At 40.6% G+C, this 24,029-nt stretch overlaps 1 protein-coding gene across 4 annotated transcripts in view; it reads left to right on the plus strand.

Annotated features, from left to right (window-relative positions):
- Positions 1-24,029, plus strand: part of L3MBTL3 (L3MBTL histone methyl-lysine binding protein 3) — a 124,843-nt gene that overhangs the window by 582 nt on the left and 100,232 nt on the right. Inside the window, exons 1-3 of one of the 4 annotated variants that reach the window (XM_029944597.1) lie at positions 228-254; positions 2,181-2,246; positions 23,720-23,836. In XM_029944597.1, coding sequence (XP_029800457.1) covers positions 23,735-23,836 — 102 coding nt within the window. In that variant the 5' untranslated portion in view covers positions 228-254; positions 2,181-2,246; positions 23,720-23,734. Of the gene's footprint in view, positions 1-227; positions 255-465; positions 628-1,015; positions 2,247-23,719; positions 23,837-24,029 lie in introns of those variants that run through there. The other 3 variants (XM_029944598.1, XM_029944595.1, XM_029944599.1) reach the window with 3 other exon arrangements.

Consider the following 24,029-nt stretch of genomic DNA (forward strand, 5'->3'; position numbering starts at 1 on the left):
GGGGCTGCTTTTCCTGCAACTTGTTTACGCCGCCCTTCTATTTGGGGGACTGAGAGGGGTCCGGGGCCGCCCGCCGCCCGCCTCTCGCCGCGTGCGTGTGCCGTTCCGGAATAATGGGTTTTGCACACTCGCGTCCTGGGCCCGGCGGGCCGTCCTCGCGCCGCGGCGGCCGGGCGGGGGGGAAGTAGAGGCCGGCGGGGGTGGGGATCGGGAAGCGCAGGAGCCGAGGCATCCGCCGCGCGCCCCGCGAGCTGGTGTGTTGGGGTAGGGGGGGAGAGAGGGAGGAAAACTTGTGAGCCCTGGAGGCGGTGGGGGGGGGGGCACGGTGGTGCGGGCGGGGGGAGGACGCAACTTTTGTGCTGGTGGTAAAACTTTAATTACCTTTAAAGAAAAAAGGCCTTTTGATTACCTCGTCTCCCCCCCCCCCCTTTTCTGGTCAAAGCGTGGCCCACAGTGCGACCGTGAGAGAAAGTTTAAAAGCAGGCGGTTTCCTCCCCGCCTTGTCCGCGGATGGGGTGGGGGTATCTGTTTGTCCGTCTGCGCTGGGAGAGAGGTGGGGGGAACGAGCCTCCCTCCGGGGTCGCGGAGTCCGTGGCCCTTACCCCACCCTTCCACGGGGAGACGAAGGTAAACGTCGCTTCAGTTTCCCTCCTCCCCGCCTCTCCTCCCCACCCCGCTTCCTTTTCCTCCCCCTCCCGGCCGATTTTTTGAGGGGACCCAAAAAACGGAGTCTCTTTCCTTATGCAACTTCCTCGGGCGCTGTGAGCACGGCCCTTCCCCCTCCCTTGCATCCCTTGGCCCGCTCCTTTCCCACCTGGGGTCCACCGCCAGAAAAATGCATTAGAAATCATGCAAAGTCCACGGAAAGAAAAATAGATTTAAAAAAATTGTTCGAAGTTTAAGTTAAGGGAAACTGAGATGAGAAATAAGATTTGGGGCGGGGGGGGGGTGACGGCTGGGGCGAGTGCGTCGAATTTTAATTTTGATTTTCCTAGAACGCTGTTCTTGATATCTTAATTGATTTTGGGAGCCCGGGAGTTTCTGTAGTGGCTAGTCGGTCGCGTGGATTTTTGCGCAAGTTTTTAGAAAAAAACACTGACTCTAGTAGAGCATTTCTCCGGAAAGTTTCAAGTGCAGCAAAATAGCGAACATGTAAAACTGGCCAAGGGGAGACCTCTAGTGGTTAAACGCTTCTTTAAGTTCGGAAGGCCGAGAGCAAAGTTTGGCCTTTGCATGTAGCTACGTAGTCCGTTCAGACGTGGAAGTAATTGGACGACCTGAACGAGCAGCCAGATGTTGTGTGAATAGATGCCGATCAGAAATAACGAGGTTTTAGTAAATTGGAGAGCAGATACGTTCTGATGACCCAGAGCCTATACTTCCTATCCCTCTTTGTTTATATGGGAAAAACACTTTGCTGTTATTCTGGGAATTGAGATGGATCTATAACCCAGTTAGGAACAATTGCTTGTGTTTAGATTTATCATTATCTTTATCTCTTATCAACTTTTAGTCAGGAGTCACAGCGGGTCGTTTCATTTTGAATGTTAATGAAAATGCAAAGTGTTTAAAACTGAAAAAAATGAAAAAGACCTTTGGTTGAAATTTGTCTTTTATATAAACTGGTCATTTTATTTCCCAATAAATGGACTTAAAGGCTGCCATTTAGTTTTTTTAACAGTGCAGTTTCATACAGTCACAAAATAAATAGTATCTTTTAGTTCTAAGAATGTAATTTTGTTTCGCTATGATTAAGACCCTATTTCTGAATACTTTGTATAAGTTGTGATTTAAATATTTACATATATGGCAAAAACTGCTTACATAATGTCTATTCCTTTGCCAATGTGTGTTCTGCAAAGTAACTTCAGTTTTAAAGACAAAGGCACTGAGAGACATTCAAGTAGAATCAAATGATTCTTGTAACTTTCACCTGCCACTTGTACGGTGGGGGGAAACTTTAGGAGTTTAGGATAGGGGAATAATATGAATGATAAAATCCATTTCATCTCATCCAGAACTATTTTGTTTTTAGTATTCTCAGTGGTATTGTGTGAAATTATGCAATGAGTCAGTGATCCAAAATGTAAACATATTAATTGTGGATTTAAAGGCTTCTTTTTTTACGACAATGCATTGATTTTACTTTTCCTCTTTTTAAATGAATGCCGGACCTGTAGGAGAAGTCTTGGGGGAGGACAGCAATCCTAAAGACCACCAGACAGTTATTTCGTCACTGCCACTAAGTAAGTTTTGCTTGTTGAACAAATTGCTTGACAGACTTGCAGATGTTAAAAGCTGCACTTGGGGGTCAGGAAAGAGAACGTGGAACACGGGGTTGGCAGAGAAACATCATTTTGTGGGTGCTGCGTTGAATGCATAAAAGTCTCTACATTAAGTGTGATTGAGGCTCAAATAAAACATTAAGAAACGTTGAGATTGTCCTGGATAATTTTTTGGACAGCCTCTTTTACTAGATTCCTAATTTGCATCTCAATTGTACCTGCTTTTTACAGCAAGTAAATAGTTTTATTCTTTGGAATTGAGAACAATGAGAAAACTAGAACAAAGTACTTGTAATTTAATGTAACTGTTTGTTGTCACACAGTTAATATGGAAGATTCTAGAACTTGTTAAAATTCTGTAGGTGAAATTTACAGTGAGAGCTTTGGGGGCATTTAAGTAATTTAACTACTGTGGCTCAAATCCAACGTGGGCTGACTTGTGCCAAATATCATGTCAGAGGTTTGCAGTGACTTTTCAGCATGTTAGCACAGACTTGTCAACTTTTGAACATATGTCCACAAAGAATGGAGCTGCTGTCTAATAAGATCTCTTTGGTAATTTTGGAGGGTACTGATTTGTCTCCAGTCAGCCAGGGCCTACTTTTAGGACAAAGGTTGTCCTCAGGCAAAAGGTTCAGCCCTCTGTAAATAAGACATCAAAGTATATTTGTACTATTCTTCTGCTTTCTTCTATTTATACCCTTTTATTTATTTATTTTTAATTTTTTTCCCTAATGTTTTTATTTTATTTTATTTTTTTGAGATAGAGGGAGTGTGAGCAGGGGAGGGTTAGAGAGAGAGGGAGGTACAGAATCCAAAGGAGGCTCCAGGCTCTGAGCTAGAGGTCAGCACAGAGCCTGATGCGGGGCTCAAACCCACAAACCGTGGGATCATGACCTGAGCCAAAGCTGGTCGCTCAACCGACTGAGCCACGTAGGTGCCCCTATTTATACCCTTTAAAAATGTTTTTAATTTTAGATAGAGCATGTTTAAGTGGGGGAGGGAGGGAGAGGGTAAGAACGAGAGAGAGAGGGAGAGAGAGAGAATTTTAAGCAGGATCCATGTTCAGTGCCAAGCCCGATGTGGGGCTCCATCCCAGACCACGGGATCATGACCTAAGCCGAAATTGACAGTCAGATGTTCAACCGACTGAGTTACCCAGGTGCCCCATTTATACCTTTTGTTTTCTTTCTCTTTTTTCTTTTTCTTTTCCTTTTTTTTTTTTTTTTTTTTTTTTTACTTCTTTTCATTCTGGTTTTCTGTCTTACGTAGTAAAGGAGTTGCTAATTCTTGTTTGGTAAAAACAACACAGAATCAGTTAGCTTTACTTTTTATGAATAGGACTAATAACCCTCGTTGGGCTGTCTTTTGACCAGGATAAGCATGATCTAGATGTCAACACGGAATAATTACTGATGTAAAAATGATCATTCACAGGAATTTACTGTCCTTTTCTGCTTGTGGATGGTCTTGAATGGCATAATTAGCCAAGTAAGTAGTTGGGGGTCCATGTAGAGGATGTAACAGAGACAGTAGGGCAGAAGCAACCCCAAAAAGATCATGCAGACGGTAGTAGAGAGCAAGCAGAGCAAAAGGTGTTTCCTAGGATGGTGCATTAGGCATGCTGAGTGGAAGACAGTGACTATTTTTCTTCATCTGGGGAGTCGTCATGGCTGTGGATAGAGTGGCAGAGTAGGAATCCGAAGACAAGTTAGCCTCGAAACATATCACGTCCTGTCAGTCACTTTACCTCTTCCAGCCTAGATTTCCCCATCTGGAAAATGGGAGCAGAGTGCTTGTGTCTCTTCCTTTGTTGAAAGGATAAAATAAAATAAGGGTGTGAGAACTAAAAAGAGTTATTCAAATGTTCGGTAGTCATATTACCATTTTACCTTAGTCAGGCTTTGTGAAGGATGGAAAAGAGGTTGTCAAGGGCAGAACAGAGTGATTTAATTCCTAGCTAAAATTATTAGGTTGGCTTCTGGTGTATATATTAAATGGACTTGTCATAATACTTTCAGGGGATAGTTCTTTTCCTTAGGAAAAACGTAGTTTATCTTTAATAGCGTCGGCTCATTGCAGGAAGGGGCTGTGTTTTAACATGGTGCTGAATATGAACTGAAATTTATTTATCCCAATCTAGTCATTTAATAGGCAGGAGTAAGTGAAATAAATCAAATTTAAGATGATGCCTAATTGTGGAACTGGGAGGACGGTGGTAGTGGAAGGGTTGGTGTGAGGGGACTTCCTGTGCTGTAATTAATATTTCAGTTGCATGAACCTGCTGGGAAATGGAGACGAGAAAATAGGTAACTGGGGTAGGAAGGATTTACATGCTAGGGGCGGGAAAATGGGTCCTGCCCGTGACTGTGAACTTAGGGAAAGATCCTCACAGGGCTTCCCTTTATCCCACTTACGTTTTCTAGACCCCTTTGCCACTTTATTCTAATTATAACCAACTAGTATCTAGATAGGAAAAAAATCACAATACTCTCTGTCATTATTCTAAATTTGCTGATACTGAACCTGACAAACCCTGACACTTTTTTGTTAGTTTTAGGTCATCTCTCTTCTCTTGTAGACATCCAGTCAATGTTCTAAGAATTCAGAAACCCAATACTGGAGGAGAGAAGAAATATGGGTCCTGTTTAATTAGTCCTTGAGTAATTGAGGATTGATTCTTGAATAATTTCCACTGGTTTGTTTGGTAGTTTATTTCTAAGGAATGTATATTTCAACCAAGGCTCATTGTAGCAGATAGGGTTAGGATGGGAAATTTATAAGAGAATCTGCTTCACACAGTGTGGGACAAGTGTAACCCTTGGAGTCCTAAGGATGGGTCACCTTAGCGATCCCTCTTGCAACGTTCCTCTTGTTAACCAGCTTTACTGAGCTCCTATAGTGCTGAACACCGAAAGACGAGGTCTTTGCCCCTGAGTTCCCTAGCACCTGATCCCAAGGGTGGACATAACTCTAAGCTCTGTTACTAAGACTATAGCAGCTGCATTTGGTGCCAGTAGGAAAGAACGAGGGACCCAGCACTCTTGGGAGCCAGTGAGTATGGAAACAGATTCCTGGGTTGACTGATGCAGGACAATATAATTGTATATACATGGCACAGTATAGCCCATCCGTTTTTGAGTCTGATCCCTTAGAACGGCAAAGCCTGGAAGAGACCGTCTGCTCCAGTATGTCTGTATCCCCTTCATGCAGATTAGGCTGATTGCCTTTGTTCTTTCCTACTGAAATCCAGGGCATCTGTAGAAGATGTATTTTGTAAAGGGCTTCATTATCCAGTGGAGTATTTTCAGGCTGTGTTTTTACTAAGTTAAATTGTTTCACTGACACGTGAGGATACGAGTAAATAGAGGCAGATTATGAACTAGTTTGCACTGATTCGAGCAACAGCTATGCAGCAGGTGGATGAAAGGAAAACACCAGGAAAGGTACCCTTGCAATGTAACTGAGTTTACTTTGTGAAATCAGATGGAGAAAGGCATTTAAAAACTCCCCATTTAGGAGACAAGGTGTTTTAGGGAAAAGAACAAGGACTTTTGAGAAGACCTTAAGTGAAGTTGGTTGATCTTGGCTGAGAGAACTTCTCATGAGCCTTGGTTTCTTTCTCAGAAGTAGACCTAGAATTGGTGACTCACATACTGATTGGAAGAATTACTTGTGTATTAGACATAATAGTAAAATGCTTCCCTCCTTATTATTTCTGTTAGTGTTCTGTGTCCATCAACAAATATTTGTTGAGCGCCTATTTTTTAGAAGTCTCAGTTGGGGAGTGCTTCACATAATCAACACTTAGAACTGAATGAACGAGTGGGTTAGGGCTACAAAGAAAGCAACAGTCCTTGGCCTCAGTATGTTGATAATTCTGGTTGAGGAGAGAACGCACACACACATACGGTGAAAATGAACAAAACAAAGCTGTGGTTGAGTGCTTGGGAAAGGTCGAGGTAAATGAGGTAATAAGCACTTTGGTAGTACCCCTGGGATGTAGTGTCCAATCTGTTGTTAAGGCAGGGTTCTGCGGGGTGGGGTGTCCTCTGCAAAACAGTGTCAAGTGTTGCTATATTAGGTATAATTTTAGGTATAATATCATGTTTCTGAATATCAAGCATTGAGCTGGGTGCTTTATATATTCAGTCATTCATCCGTCCATTCATGCATCCAACAAATACTGAGTGCTTTCTGTCTGCCCAGGTAGTGGTCTAGGCACTGAGTAGTGTCTCTAATATTTTCACTAACCTTGAGCACTTGGTATTACTATTTCACTTTTGGAGCAATCTGGTGCTCAGAGATACTTAGTAACTTGTCTGCGTTCATAACATGCAGTTTGAAAGGGGTGGGGCCATGGAAAATGATACTGGCTTATAATTGTTTTGTTATGTCTTTAGGTTTCTAATTTTCAGAAAAGCAATTCTTTGAATATTTTTAAGAAAACACATTTCCAGTTTAATATATTTGCTCTTACACATTTGTTTACTAAGATAAGCAATTGCAAGCAGGTATCAGAAAAAATAAAAAACTCTTATCTCTCTCCCTCTTTTTTTTTTAAACCAAGAATTGAGAAAAAGACCAATTGTTGAGTTATACTGAAAAGAGCACCTTGGTCTAGCTCATGGCCTTGAGATGATCACAGACTGTTAAGAAAACATAGCTGGGCCAGAAAATCACTGAGCTCATTTATAAAGAGGTTCACTTGTTCTTTGTAGGAAGAGCCTAGATGAGGCAGCAGGGCTAGTTCTCAGAAAACGTAGATCAATCAGTCAGTAGAAAGAAGGGCACCGACATTTTTAAAAGTGAGCTCAAGAGATGATGGAATTTACTCCGAAGGCAGGATTATAAAAGGAAAGAAGAAAATTTAATTGAGGGCTAAAGAAATTGGTGGTGAGAAACTTGGGGCAGGGCTGGATGTAGAGTACTGGAATCAAAATTTAAAAAAAAAAAAAAGAAAACAGGAAATATGACTAATAATACATTCTCTGTGCTATGGTTACTGTTCTACTCTTTAACCAGAAGAGTATGCTCATGTTTGCCAAATGAAGAGTCTCTATTTATTTATTGCCTCGTTCTGTGTTACAACAGGAGTCAGATAGTATCTGTGGAGTATGAATGGTCCATTAAGCAGAGCTTTAGTCTGACTTAGAAGGCTCCTACTGCATGCATTTGTGATGGGGTAACGGACTGCTTCTCCTTTAATGAAGCTCTATGAGCCTTTAAACTTCTTTGAGCATTTACTACATGCCAGGCTGTTTTTAGGTTGGACAGTAGCTTTACATGTAATTTTGCAGAATTAAACTACTTGAACACTTTGAGTAGGATTGTTCCGGCACCAAAATCGTTTGATCATCCTCCCTCCTTCCCCCTGCCCCCATCTGTTACACCGACTGAACCTTGAACTCTGAATTGAAATTCCTAAGAGGTCAGTCTGGTCGGGTGGTTGATTTGAGGCCTCGTTGTTCAATCTATTGATAAGGAGGTTAGCTACAAATGGGTATCAAGACAAACCTGTAGATTTGACTTCTGTGAAAGAAGTAAAATCTGGTCACATATACTTTATTAGATACAAAAGGGAAATCAAGTGTAAATCTTAATTTTAGCTCTGGGTTCTATAAAAATATGAAGCAGAGTAAGAAAAAAGAAGGTACTACTTTTAGCGTTTAAAAAATTATGAAATGAAATAAGAGAAAAGAACAAGATACTACTTTTAGTTTTTCTTTTTTGAGTTCATACATATTTTGCATAACCATGGACATATCTATGTCAGACAGGTTCTTGTTCTTTTTATGCCCTTTGAGTCTGTTTAATGGGTGTAAAATTTCTCGTGTGACCCTATTAGTGTAGTGGTGTTGGTGACATGATAGCATCCGTCAGGATGTTTTTGCTTCACACTGAGACGTCTTCTACTCTGTACATTGAAAATGAACTTACCAATAAAAGCGTTTGATGAGACTATGGTAAATATGCCATAGGCCTGTTAGTGTCAGTTGGCGATTTCGTTTTCTACGTACATTTTTTTTTTTCTTGAAAGGCATTTTTCATTTTCTGTTCCTCCTTTAGAGGAAGTAAGTAGGTTAGGCCACAGAATCTCAAATAATTCATCCTTCTTACAGTAACAAGTGGGAAGGCAGGAAGTTGAGATTTTGTCAAGTTTGCTTTCAGTGACTACCCCTTTGCATATAATCTTCATGGCAGAGAAGGTAGCAAATCACATAAACCATGGCTGCATGCGTAGGATTGTTCTCATTAAAACATGACCAGGAGATACAGTTTTTGAGAAAATATCAGTAAGAAGGAACCATCCTAATAACCAATTGCATGTTTAAAGGAAGCATCAGTTGGTGCCACTCAGGCATCTACTATATAAGGATAGATGTGGGCAGGAGACCCAGATTCTCAAGGATTTGTTCTTGATGGCACGGAGGGAGATTTCATTTCTCACGTTGAAATGATCTAGAGTTTTGCCTGCCTCCAATCTATGAACTTGGGCCCTGGGGGCAAAATTTCACATCTCTCCACAAAGAATCTCAATACCAGTATGTGTGCGATTCAGAGTTCTTATCAGGTGGGTGAGTAGGATATCAAAGCTGGTATCTGTCATGCTTGATTTGAAAGAAAAATTTTTCTTTGTAGCAATATGTGTTTGTTGAGAGACGCTTGAAGTGTGAGTTTAGATTTTTCTCTTATCCTTATTGAAAAATCCTGTTTAAGAGGTTCGAATTTAAACTTCTTTTGATGTGTTCTCCACTGACACTTAAATAAGGAGAGTTTCTTGGAGCAGTAATGTTATGCTCCTGCCAACCAAGTAAATAAATATTTAGCAGCCTAACTGTTAGTTAGAATTTCACTGGAGACTATGAGATAGCTGGACAAATGAAGATCTTTTTTCTAATTTTCCCTCTCCCTAATTGCCACCCACAACTAGTCTGTTGCATTTTCCCCTTCTCTTTTTTTGCATTCATTTGATAAATTTCATTGACACCTACAATGGATAGTCATAAGGGTTAAGGAAATGAATAAGTAAGGTCTCTTTCCTCTAAAGCCTCCTCTTAGTTGATGATCATGATACAATGTAACAAGCATTGTGATTGGGGCATAGAGTCTCTCTTACCAGTCCCGCTTCTGGTGTGTATACACATACTCCAGTACTTGTACAGAGACAGACTCATTCTAATCTCTTTTGTGGGGCGGGGGTGGGGGGGTGGATCCATAGTTTTCATGTTACTTTCTCCTGCCAGCCTTTTGTGGGTCCTGGAACTGCAGTTGATATGTGAGGAAGCTTTTATACTTCCTCAGCAAAAACATCCGTAGGGTTGCCAGTGGCCTGCTCTTGGGTCATTGTTGGGAGATTATGTCCCTCTTACATTTTTTTTTGTTGTTGTTAAAATATCCTTTCCTTTATAAGTGTGTGGCAAAACGAATAGTTATTGACCTTGTATCAGTTTCACAAATTCATTTGGAAATTGTACATGTCCATGAAATCCAGAGTGTTGCCATTGTTCATACCTCCCATTTTACTTTCACCTCTGGACTCCCGAGAAGTCAGGTGGGCTTGGTGGTGCAAAGATCTTGGCCCTCACAGTTATCATCACTCTGCCCAGGTATGTATGCTTCAGATACTGGGTAAACTGGTGGATGGAATATGGCCACTGGAGAGCAATTTGGTTTCTTTTCTCCAGAATGACTACAGTTCTGTGTACTGAGTGTCTACCATGTGGAAAACACGCTCAGCATGCATAATTCTATTTTAACGTGTTCATCTGTTTATTTTGAGAGAGAGAGCATGTGCAAGTGGGAGAGGGGAAGAGAGAGAGAGAATCCCAAGCAGGCTCCGCACTATCAGCGCAGAGCCCTATGCGGGTCTCGGTATCATAAACCGTGAGATCAGGACCTAAGCTGAAATCAAGAGCCAGATGCTCAACCAACTGAACAACCCCCCCCCAGCCCCCCGGTGTTCCTGCTCAGCATGTGTAATTAAATAAAGGAAGTTTTTACATTACTGTAAAGTAGCTATTCCCATTCCATTTTATAGATGAAGGAGCCAGAGCCTCAGGAGAGGTTGGGTCCCCTACCTAGGATTTTACAGTAATTGTAAGTTGTGAAGCCAAGATCCAAACACAGGTCCTCTGGCTCCAGGACCCATGCCTATTAGCCTAGATTGGCTTCTGTGTTGCCTAAGATACAAGACACTGGGCATTATGGTAGAGTCTGAGGGATACTGTCTTAGGAGATAAAAGTTTGTTTCTAGACTGGGTGACTTAAATTTTCTTGTCTGTGAAACGTAAGCCATCTTAGGAGGTAGTAGTGAGGATCAAATAGGTTGGTATTAGTGAGATCCTTCACAGCGACGAAGTATGGAAGTGACCGTCTGCTCCAGTACGTCTGTGTCCCCTTCATGCAGATCAGGCACTGCCTTCATCCCATCACCCCTTTGTAGCCTTGCCTTTGTGAGTATGTGCGTTTTCCCCTTGTGGGCTGTGTACCTGTCTAATGTCACAAAGGTCCAGGCCATCAGAGAGTAAATCAGAAAGCTGTAGACAGGCCTGAGGAGTCAGAGACCATATCTTTCTCAGAATCACTCTCTCCAGCCTCAACTTCAAGGACTAGAGGTCTCGAGGGCATTTTCCAGTAGTGGATCCGATGAATCTCAACTAGGTCAGAAGGTAGCATCTGTAGTTGAATCTAACCTGAGGATGAATACATTTTACCCTGCAAAACACTCCCTACTTTCATGTTATTTCATGAATTTATTCTCCATAGCTCAGCGGTTCCCCAAAGGCCTCACACATGGGGGATGGAGGATTCCATGGAATTCGATGTCGTGTGATAATGGAGCCACAGGGCCAAGGGACTGTGCGAAGCTTGGCTTGGACAGCACTTCACAGATTACCACAGTGCTCTGAGTACTCTGTACATGAAGGCCCTGGGGGTCTCCCACTTCTCTTTCAACAAAACACTTGTTACCACAGGGCAGCAATACATGGTCTCCTAAAAGTTGTGTTTTGAGGAACAGACTAGGATACGTTGCCCTGGCCTTTCATCTAGTTTTGTTTCAAAACCTTAGCCTGGCCTGCGGTGTGTAGTCAGACCAGAGTGGTGGCAATGAGAGCCTAGCCTTCGGGCCCAGGCCTCTTCGCTTGGGACATATCCACCTCTGTCACTTCAGAGGTATTGTTCTGTTACGAAAGGTAATAGTCACAGGAAACAGAAGCAAAAATAATCTATTGGGACTATACCAAATAGAAAGCTTTTAGCAAGAAAGGAAACCATTACCAAAACAAAAAGACATCCTACTGAATGGGAGAAGATATTTGCAGATGATCTATCCAATAAGGGATTTATATCCAAAGTCTGGAAAGAATTTCTGCAACTCAACAACAAAAAATCCCAATCTGGTTAAAAAACGGGCAGAGGACTTGACTAGACATTTTTCCTAAGTGGACATGAGATGGCCATCAGACAAATGAAATATGCTTGACATCACTAATCATTCAGGAAATGCAAATCAAAACCACAATGAGATAGCACCTCTTACCAGTCAGAATAGCTAGTAAAACAAAGACAAGAAATAGCACATGGTGTATAGGGAACCCTCATGCATTGTTGGTGGGAATGCATGTTGATGGTGCCTCTGTGGAAAACAGTGTGGAATGCCTCAAAAAATTAAAAATAGAAGAGCTCTATGATCCAGTAATTTCACTATCAGGTATTTAGTCAAAGAAAACAAAAACACTAATTTGAAAAGCTAATATACACCTGTGTATATTATTTATAATAGCCAAGATACAGAAGCAACCCAAGTGTCTCTCCATAGATGAACGGATAAAGATACCCATAGGATATATGCAGTGGAATATTACTAAGCCATAAAAAAGAATGAAATATTGGACCAGGGCATAATGCTAAGTAAAACAGGTCAGACAGAGAAAAACAAATACCACATGATTTCACTTGTATGTGGAATCTAAAAAACAAGACAAATAAACAAATAAGAAAACAAACAGTCTCGTATAAATGAGAACAAACTGCTGGTTGCCAAAGGGGAAGTACGGTGAGGGGATGGGCAAAAGAGAAGAAGGGGATTAAGAGGTATATTAAAAAAAAAGAATGGAAACCAATTTGACAAACTATTATAAAAAAAAGAGCTAGTAGTCTTTTCTGGAGCTATGCAAATATGAGATATTGCTCTTATTAACAATAGAATACCTACTTTGATGTAGTGTTCTTGAATCTTGTGGTGGAGATTCTGAACAGGTTCTCTACTGTAAGAGCTAGTATAGAAATAAAATTAAATGAAAGAAACAAAAGTAATGCTAGCTTTTATTTAAGGTCACCTGAGCAGCTTTGGTGAACTCGAATAATTGTTAAGCCAAATAATTATAATAAAAAACTCACGTTTCATTGATTGCTTACTGTGTCGTGGGCACTATGCTAAGGTATTACCCGATTTATACCATTGCCCGCCTAAGAAAGTTTCCATTATTCTCCACACTTTATAAGTGGGGGAATTGAGACTTCCAGAGGTTAATTGCTCAGAAGCTACCCTTAGGTAATTATCAGATTTTGCCAAATGGCAGGAAGAGGACGGAGGGAAGGAGGTGTTTGACGAAAGGCTGAGAGATGGAAGGCGGACCGGTGAGAAGACGGCAGTTGTTAAGGATGATGCATGAAGTATTTGATGAGCACCTGTGAGGGGTGACAAGGAGCGGGGTAGATGGGGGTAGGGAGGCTCACAGCAGTTTCCTGAGCCTCATTAAGAAGGTGTTTAGCAGTGGAAAGAGGCTTTGTAGGTGATGTTACCAAATAATGATATTAGGACTTTTTGTAGGTTGCGGTGTGCCAGAGAGAACATTTGGTTGGCAACTGGTGATTTCTGCAAAGTCAACAAAAGGCCAGGGGCACCTGGGCAGCTCAATCAGTTCAGCATCTGACTCTTAATCTCAGCTCAGGTCTTGATCTTAGTTAGGGTCCTGAGTTCAAGCCCCTAGTTGGGCTCTGTCCTGGGTATGAAAACTGCTTAAAAACAACAACAGCAACAACAACCAACAGAGTAAACAGAAAGCCAGCTGCAGTTGATGGCACTAACACGGGCATCTTAGCAGCAAGGCGCAAGGCGTTAGATTGGCTTTTGTCACTGATGCAGGTTGCCCTGCATCTCTTTGCTGTGTATCTTCTGCATAGTTTGCATTTTTGTTTGGTTGCTGGTATTGATTTTAGGGTTAGCATTCCTGTCTCTTTACAGAAGATAGGTTGTCCTCTTAACCCAAACTGATTAATGCCAGGGGCTGATATTCTCAGTTCTGCCATCTGAGAGAATTTTAATCCGATTCTGCTTTTGAGGTGGTGTTTATCCTCATAACCACTCCCAGCTCCTAGCCGTATCATCTCTATGCCTTATGTTTGAAAAACATGCCTATTAACTGTAAAACTACAAAATACAACTCTAACAAAGCAAGTGTAACATTATTAAAAGAACGTAACGGCTTTCAGCAAACATTAAGTAGCCATTCTTTTAGAAGTCATATTTTGACAAATTGGTTTCCATTACCACCACCCCTCTTCCCCCCCCCCCCCCTTCAACCCTCGGTTCATTTTCAGTATTCAGTTGTCTCTCAGCTTTTGCGTCCCTCTCTCTCCCCAACTCTTTCCCTCTTCCCCGCCCCCTGGTCCTCCATTAGGTTTCTCCTGTTCTCCTGTTAGACCTATGAGTGCAAACATATGGTATCTGTCCTTCTCTGCCTGACTTATTTCGCTTAGCATGACACCCTTGAGGTCCATCCACTTTGCTATGAATGGCCAGATTTCATTCTTTCTCATGGCCATGTAATACTACATTGTATATATAAACCATATCTTCTTGATCCATTCACCAATTTGACAATAAACTATTAATAAAAAATAAAAAATATATAAATAAAAGCACTACTATTCATGCCAGGCGCTGTTTAAAAAAAAAAAAAATTATATTTTGAAACTGTGGTTTGAGCAGGAATGACCTGGCTATAGTTAGCTGCCTTTCTTAATAACCTTCATTTCCCACTTTATCTGTAGATCCAGACTTTTGGTTGATAGGCAGTGCCCACTCTCACTGTATATTGAGCCCCCTAGATGGGGTGGCTTATCTCAGGAAACAGTTAATCCTGTCTTCATGTCTGTCCCAGGTAGGTTCCCCCCTTGCTGCCTGTGCTGTAGGAGCTCAGCCCTGGGGGGTCCGGGCCCCTCATTCGGAGGCACCCTTTGATCCACTCATGACAGAGATGAATGAAGGGATTGTATGAAGCGGGGATTATGAAGGACACACAAACTCTGTTTATCTCTTGTCAAGATAAGATAACGGTAGATTCTTGACATTTGTGAAGGATATATCCCAAGGCACTTGCCGATTCTCAAACTGAAAGAAATCATCGTAACCTATAATTCCTTCCTTCAGATTGCTAAAGTATAACTGAAAAATGTAAATGATCTCTCTAGACCTTAACTACTTACCTTGCTTGATGAGCAATTTTTGTACTGTCTGGAGCACTTATTGAAACAAATTCACACATCCTTTCTACTTACTTCCTTTTGGAGCATTTGGTAGTTTTGTTCACACAATGTGTCTGAGTCATCATTGCATTTGACATTTCAGTCTTTAATTTATCTGAAACTTCTATTTTGTGGCTAGGGCCTATCACTTTCATAAACATTTCCATACACCCCTCATTCTGTCATCAACACTAGAATCCACCAGCAGTTAGTTTTATTTGTTTCATTTCTTAACAAGAAACAGAGTTTTATCTCTTTATTTACAGTGGCTGTGGACTAAGACTGAGTGCTCTGAGTAAGAGCATACCTGGATGTTGGCTGGCCCCGTGGCTTGGCCTTGCCCCTCAGCTTTCTGCTTGTCGCATTCAGAATTGTGTCTCTGCAAAATGACAAATTCCTAAATGCAGTGGGAACTTCAGTCACCGCTCAGGAATGGTAGAAACCATAGTCTGTGAGTGCCAGGGACCTACTATATATTTCTGATACCTGAGTTGTGGAGAAGTGAACCTCAACCTTCCCCTTCTCACCCATCTGTGGAGCTGATGCATTTGCATATATAGTTAAATACCTAATATTTAAATTACCCAAGTGCTTTGGGGAAGTTGACTTCCCTTAGTGACTTCTGTGCTGTAGCTTCTGTTGTTGGCAGCAGTAACAAACTAATTATTTTAATGGGAAGACGTGCCTTTTATTACATGGACTATTCTATATAAACTGGAAAACGATTTTAAAACATTTTTTTCCATTAATTTTTTTTCTTTTAAAAAACACTTAACAGTCAACTGGTATGAAAGAATGTGGAGATGGATTTCAGCCCATGGCAGTCTTTTGGCAAACGATCACTCCTTCCTGGAGACAGCCAGTGTTACCAGTTTTTGATGAATCCTTATAGAGAAAATATATGCATATACAAGTCATATACATATATATGTGTATATATGCATACATACACACACATTCGTAAATATCCCCTTTTGTTTTATAGAAATGGTAGGGGTGCCTGGATGACTCACTTGGTGAAGCATCTGACTCTTGATTTTGGCTTAGGTCATGATCTGATGGTTTGTGAGATTGAATCCTGCATCAAGCTCTGTGCTGACAGTGCAGATCCTGCTTGGGATTCTCTCTCTCCCTCTGTCTCTCTGCCCTTCCCCCAAAAGTGCATTCACAAGCTTGCTTGCTCTCTCTCTCTCTCTCTCTCTCTCGGTCTGTCTCTCAAAATAAATGAATAAACTTAAAGAAAAAAAGAAATGGTAGCACACAGTGTATATACCTTGCATAAAATTAGAGTATTAGGAGTATCTTGAAGCTCTTTCTGTATCAGAATGTAAAGAGCTTCCTCGTTTTTTTACAGTGGCGTTATATACCATATTGATGTTCCCCAATTGTCCTTAATTGGTGAGCTTTTGGATTATTTCCAATTCTTTGACATTACAAGCAGACCTGTGTGAGTATCTATAGAATACATTTCTATGAGTAGAACTACTGAATTGGAGGTGTGTTCTTGGAAATTGAGCTCCAGAGAGGTTGTTTTCATTTATAATGCCACTGCCAGTGCACGAGGGGGCCTGGTTCCCATCATTCTCATAACATAGAATTTTTGAACATCGTAACTAATCTCATGTCCTGATGTTTCTTGAAAACGAGTGGTATGTGGTCCATTGGGGCTTCCAGAGATTGAGGAAGTTGATCCATTAGATAACAATGACCCAAGGGAAAGGCAAGTTGCACAGCTTTGGTTTGGAGACCAGGAATCCTGCAGGAGGGAGAGACACAGAAGGTAATTCTTAGTACAGTGTTGCATGTCATTTAATCTGTCCTCCGGCCCTTTTGTTGGAAGCTTAGGGCAAGAAGAGTGTAAGAAAAATGAGCAAAAGCTACAGTGCACTATTTCACAGAAGGGGAGCTTCGGGAGTAGACTACATTTGAATTGGTGCCAGAGGTAATGGCGTCTGCCTTCAGTAAACAGCTCACAGTGGGCATCGGTAGAAGCACATTGGACATCAGAAGTCTTGATTTTAGCCATTTCCAGCCAGGATATGAAAGCTGGTGGGAATCAAAAGCTGCATTGGTGTATTTGCTGGATATGGGAACTCCAAAGTGGTTCTTTTTGACATCTCCAGTGGCTGGGGGCCATTAGAATTTAGAAGAGGTTTTTGGGAAAAAGTGGTGGATCTTGGCTGATGCACAGAGGATCCATCATTGTTCACTTTTAAGGTGCTTCTTAGGGGGCCTCAGCATCATTAATGAGAGACTTGGGATGAGATTTTCTGGAGAACAAGAAATGCTGTCTGACCTGCATTGTGAGTGACTTTATGACCCATCTGCTTTTTATGGCCTGTGGAATATAGGTTATACATGGGATTGTGGAATAGTGCCAGGGGATAATTAAAGAAAACATAAAACAAAGCATTTATGACTTTTTTTTTTTTTTAAAAAAGTGTGCTTCATTCTTAGGAACCTCGCTAATTGTGGTGAAAGGACTTTGTATGTATGTAAGTGCACACGCTTATGGAGGCTGAAAACCAGAGAGGGAGACTTAGGCTGTCATGAAGAGGCAGCTTCTGTGCAAATAATACTGGTTGGTGGCTACTCTGTCTGATGAAAAGGAGGCAGAAAAACACCTAATGTGTCCTAGCCATTCAGCAGTCCTGTGATAGTGCAAGTAGCCATTTGGCTTCAGTATCAGGTAATGAATGGGAAAGACCACATGGTAAATATTCTTAGGCTAAAATGTTTTATATGAAATGTTCACAAACCTGAGTAAAATGAATGGAAACCGTTTTTAAATACATTTTAGATACATGCTTATATGTAGGGGGCACTGTATAACATTACCAGCGCTTTGTGTCACAAAAGCATATTCTCAGTATTTCCAAAACGTGTCATGAACATTCGCACAGGGCTAACTTTTCAGTGTCTTCTAATTTCTGTTCTTTCTCCCAGTCACAGATAGAATTTTGCTGTTGTTTTATGCATTCATGTTTTTTAGGTGGGAAACAACTGAATTCTATTCTGTTGTGTGTCTTCATGACACTTCGTTAATAAGAATATAGTTGATAATATTTTATTGGAAGGATACACATTGTACTGATATACATAAATCAAGAACTTTGGCCCAGTAGACTGGTTTCTGGATTTGCCATGTCTAAGGAGACACGTAGGGAAAAGTAGGTTTAGCTAGATTCTTAGAGGGATAAGACTCCGAGACAAGACAAGACAGTGGTTGGGGGGAAGAAAAGGTCAGGATTGGAATCAGACTGACCTGGATTCAGATCTTGGCTGTGCCACTAAATATGCTTTTGGGTGAATTACTGAACTCTGCAACTCATTTTTTTCAGTGTATACTAGAGGGACAATAGAACTTATCTTTTTGTGAGAAAGAAATAAGTAATGTATATTAATTGCTGCTTTGAATCCTTTTCTGGAAGAAGGTGAGATTGAATTACTAAAAAGTATATGTATTGTGTCTGACACTGAGTCCTGGTGATTAAGTGTTATTGTTATTAGAAAAAGGACAGTAAAACTTTTCTTTTCAACGGATCATTCAGGTTTGATGCAGTTTATCCGCCAAGGGAAAGATTATTTTCTCTACTATCTATCAAGAAACAGTTGCCCCTCCTACAGCATTTACTGGGGAAGTCAGTTTTGTCACTGATCTCTAGTGAGGTAGGAGTCATAAAGAACTTAAGGACAGTCTTAATTCACTTAATATTTTCACTATATCTTAAATCAATCTTCTTCAAGCCTTCACCTCTTAGTTCCTCTTTTAAGGATTAAGTCCTAATGATAGTGATCTCTAGTGCTTCCTCAGATTCAGACTGTATACATTTTGAAATGATCAGAAATAGACTTAATATATAACATTTGACATTTTCTAATTTAAAGGAGACAAAAAAAGAATATTGAGGCGTCTAGTAAACTTCAACGAAAGATAGCTATAATTCAGAAAAACAGTTTCTTTTCTATTGACCATTTAAAAATAAATGCATATTCTGTATCTAAAGAGGCGGCCCTTAAAATGTATTTCTACTACAGACCTTTTCAAGCATACACAGAACTAAGATGTAGTATAATAAGCGGCTGTGAGTCCCTCACACTTCTTGAGAGTTACCAGCATGTTGCCTCTTTAGTTTACCACTTCACCCACGTGACTGATTTATAGCAAATTCCTAACTTAATCATTCCATCTGTCAATTTCAGTTGACAAGCTTGAAGTCCCCTTTTAAAAGTCTGTGCCATGATCATCCCTCTCAGAAAGATCAGCATTTTTGTATATCGTCAAATAGCCACTTGGCATTTATGTTTCCCTTCCTGTCTGACCATCATCTTCTTCTTTAAAAAATAGGGTAGGGGTGCCTGGGTGGATCAGTTGGTTGAGCCTCTGACTCTTCGTTTCAGCTCAGGTCATGATGCCAGAGTTGTGGCATTGAACCCTGCATCGGGCTCCACACTGAGCATAGAGCCTACTTCAGCTTCTCCCTCTCTCTCCCTCTACCCCTCCCCTGTACACCTGTGCATGCTCTCTCTCTCTCTCTCTCTCTCTCTCTAAAAACCTAAAAATAAAAAAAAATAGTTTAAATCAGGGTCCAAACAGATCTATGAATTATGATATTGTGATTTATTAATATGTCTTTTAAATCTCTCAATCTGAATTTCAGATTTCCTCTCCATCAATTTTATTTCTTTATTTTACTCTGTGCCTTGTGTCCCTGTATGTGACCATGTGGCAAAAAGCCAGTTTTTATCCTCTACGGCAGTGGCTCTCAAACTCTTTGGTCTCAAGTCTCCTTTACAGTCTCAGGAATGATTGAAAACCCCAAGGCGTTGTTGTTTGTATGGGTTTTATCTATTAATATCTACTATATTCAGCATTAAAATAGATCATTTAAACTATGTATTTACTTAAAAAAAATTTTTTTTAAATGTTTTTTTATTTATTTTTGATAGAGAAAGACAGAGCATGAGAGGGGGAGGGGCAGAGAGAGAAGGAGACACAGAACCAGAAGCAGGCTCCAGGCTCTGAGCTGTCAGCACAGAGCCTGATGCAGGGCTCGAACCCACAAACGTGAGATCTGACCTGAGCCGAAGTTGGAGGCTTAACCGACTGAGCCACCCAGGCGCCCCTATATTTACTTTTTAAAATAACAGTAGCAGACCCATCATATTAACATGTGTCTGCACAGTTTAAATGGAATGTAATCATAGTTTCCAAAATTAAAAAATGAGAGAAGTGGCACAGTTTTATATTTTTGTAAATCTTTTTAATGCCTGGCTTAATAGAAGAGAGCTGGATTTTCATATCTGCACCTGCATTCAGTCTGTTGCAGTTGGTTCTTTTGGTTGAAGTGTATGAAGAAAATCTGCTTCACACAGATGTGAGTTTGGGAAAGGGGAGGAGTATTTTAAGCTTTTTCATTTAATGGTGGTCATTCTTCTATGATACTACACCAAAAGTTGACAAGTGGTAGATTCTTAAAGGGTAAGTTGCAGTGGGCAGTCTGAAACCCTAACAATGAACTTTTCATATTGTTATATTAAAATGCATTGGTCTGTCATGTACTTTAATCGGATCCTTTACTCATGCATAATTTTGTGACATCAAGCATTGGTTATTTGGAAAACACTGCTTCACTGGGTTATGCAGATCTCCCAGAGGTTGATGTATGTCAATATAAAATATTTTAAAAATCCTGTTCATGAATATCACCACCCATCTCCTTAGAAAAGTATTTAGCTACTGGGAAGCTCTTAGGCTCATAGTGGTAGATGTATGTTTTCCAGAAGCATGATTTTCCTTGAATGCTCAAATGTATCTTCAGCAACAAATGCTGTCCGTGTTTTCCTTGATGCCGATGGGCTCACTTCATCTATTCTTGACAAAAGATTTGCCAAACCCGAAGAAAGGTAGTTTGTTAAATAAAAATGGTGCACCGTGAAAACAGCAGCTTGTTCAGTGTGCGTTCCAAAGAGTTCTCAGGGGCTCTGCCTTGGTACTTTGACGCGCCCAAGTGCTTTATGGGTGCTTCCTGTTTCATCACACAGAAAGTTAAAAAGACATGTATTCAAATATCCAGACTTAAAGTCACTGTTTTACTTCATTAAGGATGTTCTTTAGTGAAACTGGAATTTATTTATCATCTGTGCCTGGCGGTAAAGGCTGCAGTGACTACTGCGCACTTGGGTGATGCTACTCCAGCAGTTTTACCCACTGTTGCCTTTGTACCCTCTGCGCCGATGTCAGCATCGTACAGAAGGCACATAATGTGTTAGTATTTTTTTTGAAAATGATTTTGGCTTCTTGGACCTTTTGAAAGGGTCTCACGCCTTCGCAGGGTCTGTGGACCACCCTTTGAGAAATATTGCTGAAGAGTTTCTGATAGTCTGAATTTTACTTATATTTAAAACAATTTTTTAAATATTTGTTTAATTTTGAGAGAGAGAGATGGAGCGCAAGTGGAGGAGGGGCAGAGAGAGAAGGAGACACAGAATCTGAAGCAGGCTCTGAGCTGTCAGCACAGAGCCCAACATGAGGCTTGAACTCATGAACCATGAAATCATGACCTGAGCTAAAGTTGGACACTTAAGCAACTGAGCCACCCAGGTGCCCCAGTTCTTATATTTTTGTGGTGTGATTTTTTTCAAGTTTCTTTGTGTCTGGTATTTCATGCAAATGGACTTGATCAGGTTAGGTTTGATTTTGTTTTTTCATGGCAAGACTAATTCATAGACAGTGTTGGGTTTATATTCTTAGTAATCATTGGTAGCCATTGCGTAGAGCCATTAGTACATCAAGGATTGAAAATGGTGATGTTTCATTCAGTCCTGTCATTCCTTCTTTATTAGCAGTAATTCTTTATAAACTGCAACTTCCTCTTACCATTGATTTGCGTACCCTGAGTTAGAGTTTGCATGGATCTCAGGCAGCATAGGCAGGATAAATCCTTGTTTCTTTTTCCAGACAATGAATTGATTGCTTCCCTTGTAGTCTCAAAGGTGATCAGTAGGTGTTCTTGGTTTGTTTGTTTGTTTTCAGTATCAGATGAACTCATGGATTTAAACTTACATAATGTGTTTCAACTCCTTGCGGCCACTGTCTTTACTTTGGGCAGCCGGAGCCTCTTCAGATTGTTTTCTAAGTTCTTTTGATATGATTTCCATTGTCTTTGATAGCTTCCATGCTTTTGTTTCTGTTTCTTTTTTGACAAGATGTTCCAGACTCCTCTTGGACATCTGCCACTGACAGAAATCAGCCCCTTCTCTGGGAAGACCTCAGAGAAATGGTATTTAGAGACCACAGTCTGAGCACTTGGCTGCTCATCACTGTTGATGGGTGGTGGTTTCTAGATTTTGTCAGAAGGCAAAGCTAGAAAATTTGCAAATTTTTAAAAGATTAAAATGCATCAAATTTAGGGACGCCTGGGTGGCTCAGTTGGTTGAGCATCGAACTTTGGCTCAGGTCCTAATCTCATGGTTTGTGACTCTGAGCCCCACATCAGGGCTCTGCTCTCAGCACAGAACCTGCTTCAGAGCCTCAGTCTTCATCTTTCTCTGCTCTTTCACCTCTTGCATGCAAAAATCCTTAAAAAACAATTTTTTAATGTTTATTTATTTTTGAGAGGCAGAGAGAGGCAGAGTGTGAGTGGGGAAGGGGCAGAGAGAGGGAGACACAGAATCTGAAGCAGGCTCTAGGCTCTGACCTGTCAACACGGAGCCAGATGTGGGCTTGAACCCATGAACTGCGAGATCATGCTCTAGGCCGAAGTCAAATACTTAACTGATTGAACTACCTGGACCCTAAATTAAAAAAATGTTTAAAAGTGCATCAAATTTAGGACTTAATCCATCTTTCATTGCTTATCAATGACACCAACATAATTAACTTATTTCTTTTATCACATACCACATAGCAGTCTCAGAATAACAGTATCAATACAATTTGATTTTGGAAAACTACTTGCAGTTTTAAAAAAGAAGATTGAAAGAATTATCACAGTTGAGCTAGTTGACTTGGTTTTCTTAACATGGCCTTTTTATTAGTGTTTGCCGTGTATTTGAAGACTGTTTTCCTATTTTCCAGAACATCAAATTGGCACATATCTCAACTGAATTCAATAAATCAATTTACTGAGAGTTAATCACATCATGTATTTGTTGAATTGATACAACAAACTTAATTGACAAATTTAGCATAGATGACAGTCCTAATGGACTGGACTTTTCTTGTTTTTTAAATTATCTACATGGTTTCGTTTTGTTTACTAACATTTAATGTTTTGTCCTTTATCCATACTCACCCTGTCTTCATTATCTTTAAACAACAACAAAAAACCATACTTCATGGGCAAGAAATTCTGTTCATATGTATCATGGTTTTTTAAGTGAATGTGCTATGAAACGGTGAATTCCTTTTTTTAAGAATAGAAAAATCGACCCATTTTAACTTACAAATTTTAGGTATGTTCTCTCCTCTTTAATTTACCAGGGATTCTGGCCACCTGGCCTAGTGGCCCAGTCAGTTAAGTGTCTGACTCTTGATTTTGGCTCAGGTCATGTTCCCACAATCGATGTGACTGACCCCCGTGCCTGGCTGTGCACTTGCCAGCACGGAGCCTGCTTAGCATTCTCTCGCTCCTTGTCTCTGCCTTGCCCCTGCTCATGTGGACATGCGCACTCTGACTTTCTCAAAGTAAATATTTACAAAGACATATACATTTACCAGAGGTTGTACTGGAAAGGATGTTAGTGATATTTTCGAAACACTTATTTCTCGATCTATGGGTATCGGATGTTGTTATCAAGAAAATTATGTAATTAAGGGAAGCCAAAGCAGTGACCACTAAAATAAAAACTGATTTGTACGGACAGTATTTAATGATATGCCATTTTCCCCCTTCTAGGTTCAAAAGTAGATCATGACTGAATCTGCCTCTAGCACAGGTGGTCAAGAGTTTGATGTATTCAGTGTTATGGACTGGAAAGATGGAGTAGGCACATTACCAGGAAGTGACTTGAAGGTAAGCAGTCTTTACTGAATACAATTATCTGTGCACCTGTGTGTATTTAGTAGAATGAGTTTTACGTATGTGAAATAAGAATTAAAAGCATTAAACAAAATACTCTAGGTTTTATCTGATGCTTAGACCTCTACAGTAAATTTTCAGGACAATTTGGAATGCTGACAAATTGGCCAAAATCTTTGTCACTTGG

The sequence above is a fragment of the Suricata suricatta genome, chromosome 7 (assembly GCF_006229205.1).
Source record: "Suricata suricatta isolate VVHF042 chromosome 7, meerkat_22Aug2017_6uvM2_HiC, whole genome shotgun sequence".
Lineage (NCBI taxonomy): Eukaryota > Metazoa > Chordata > Mammalia > Carnivora > Herpestidae > Suricata > Suricata suricatta.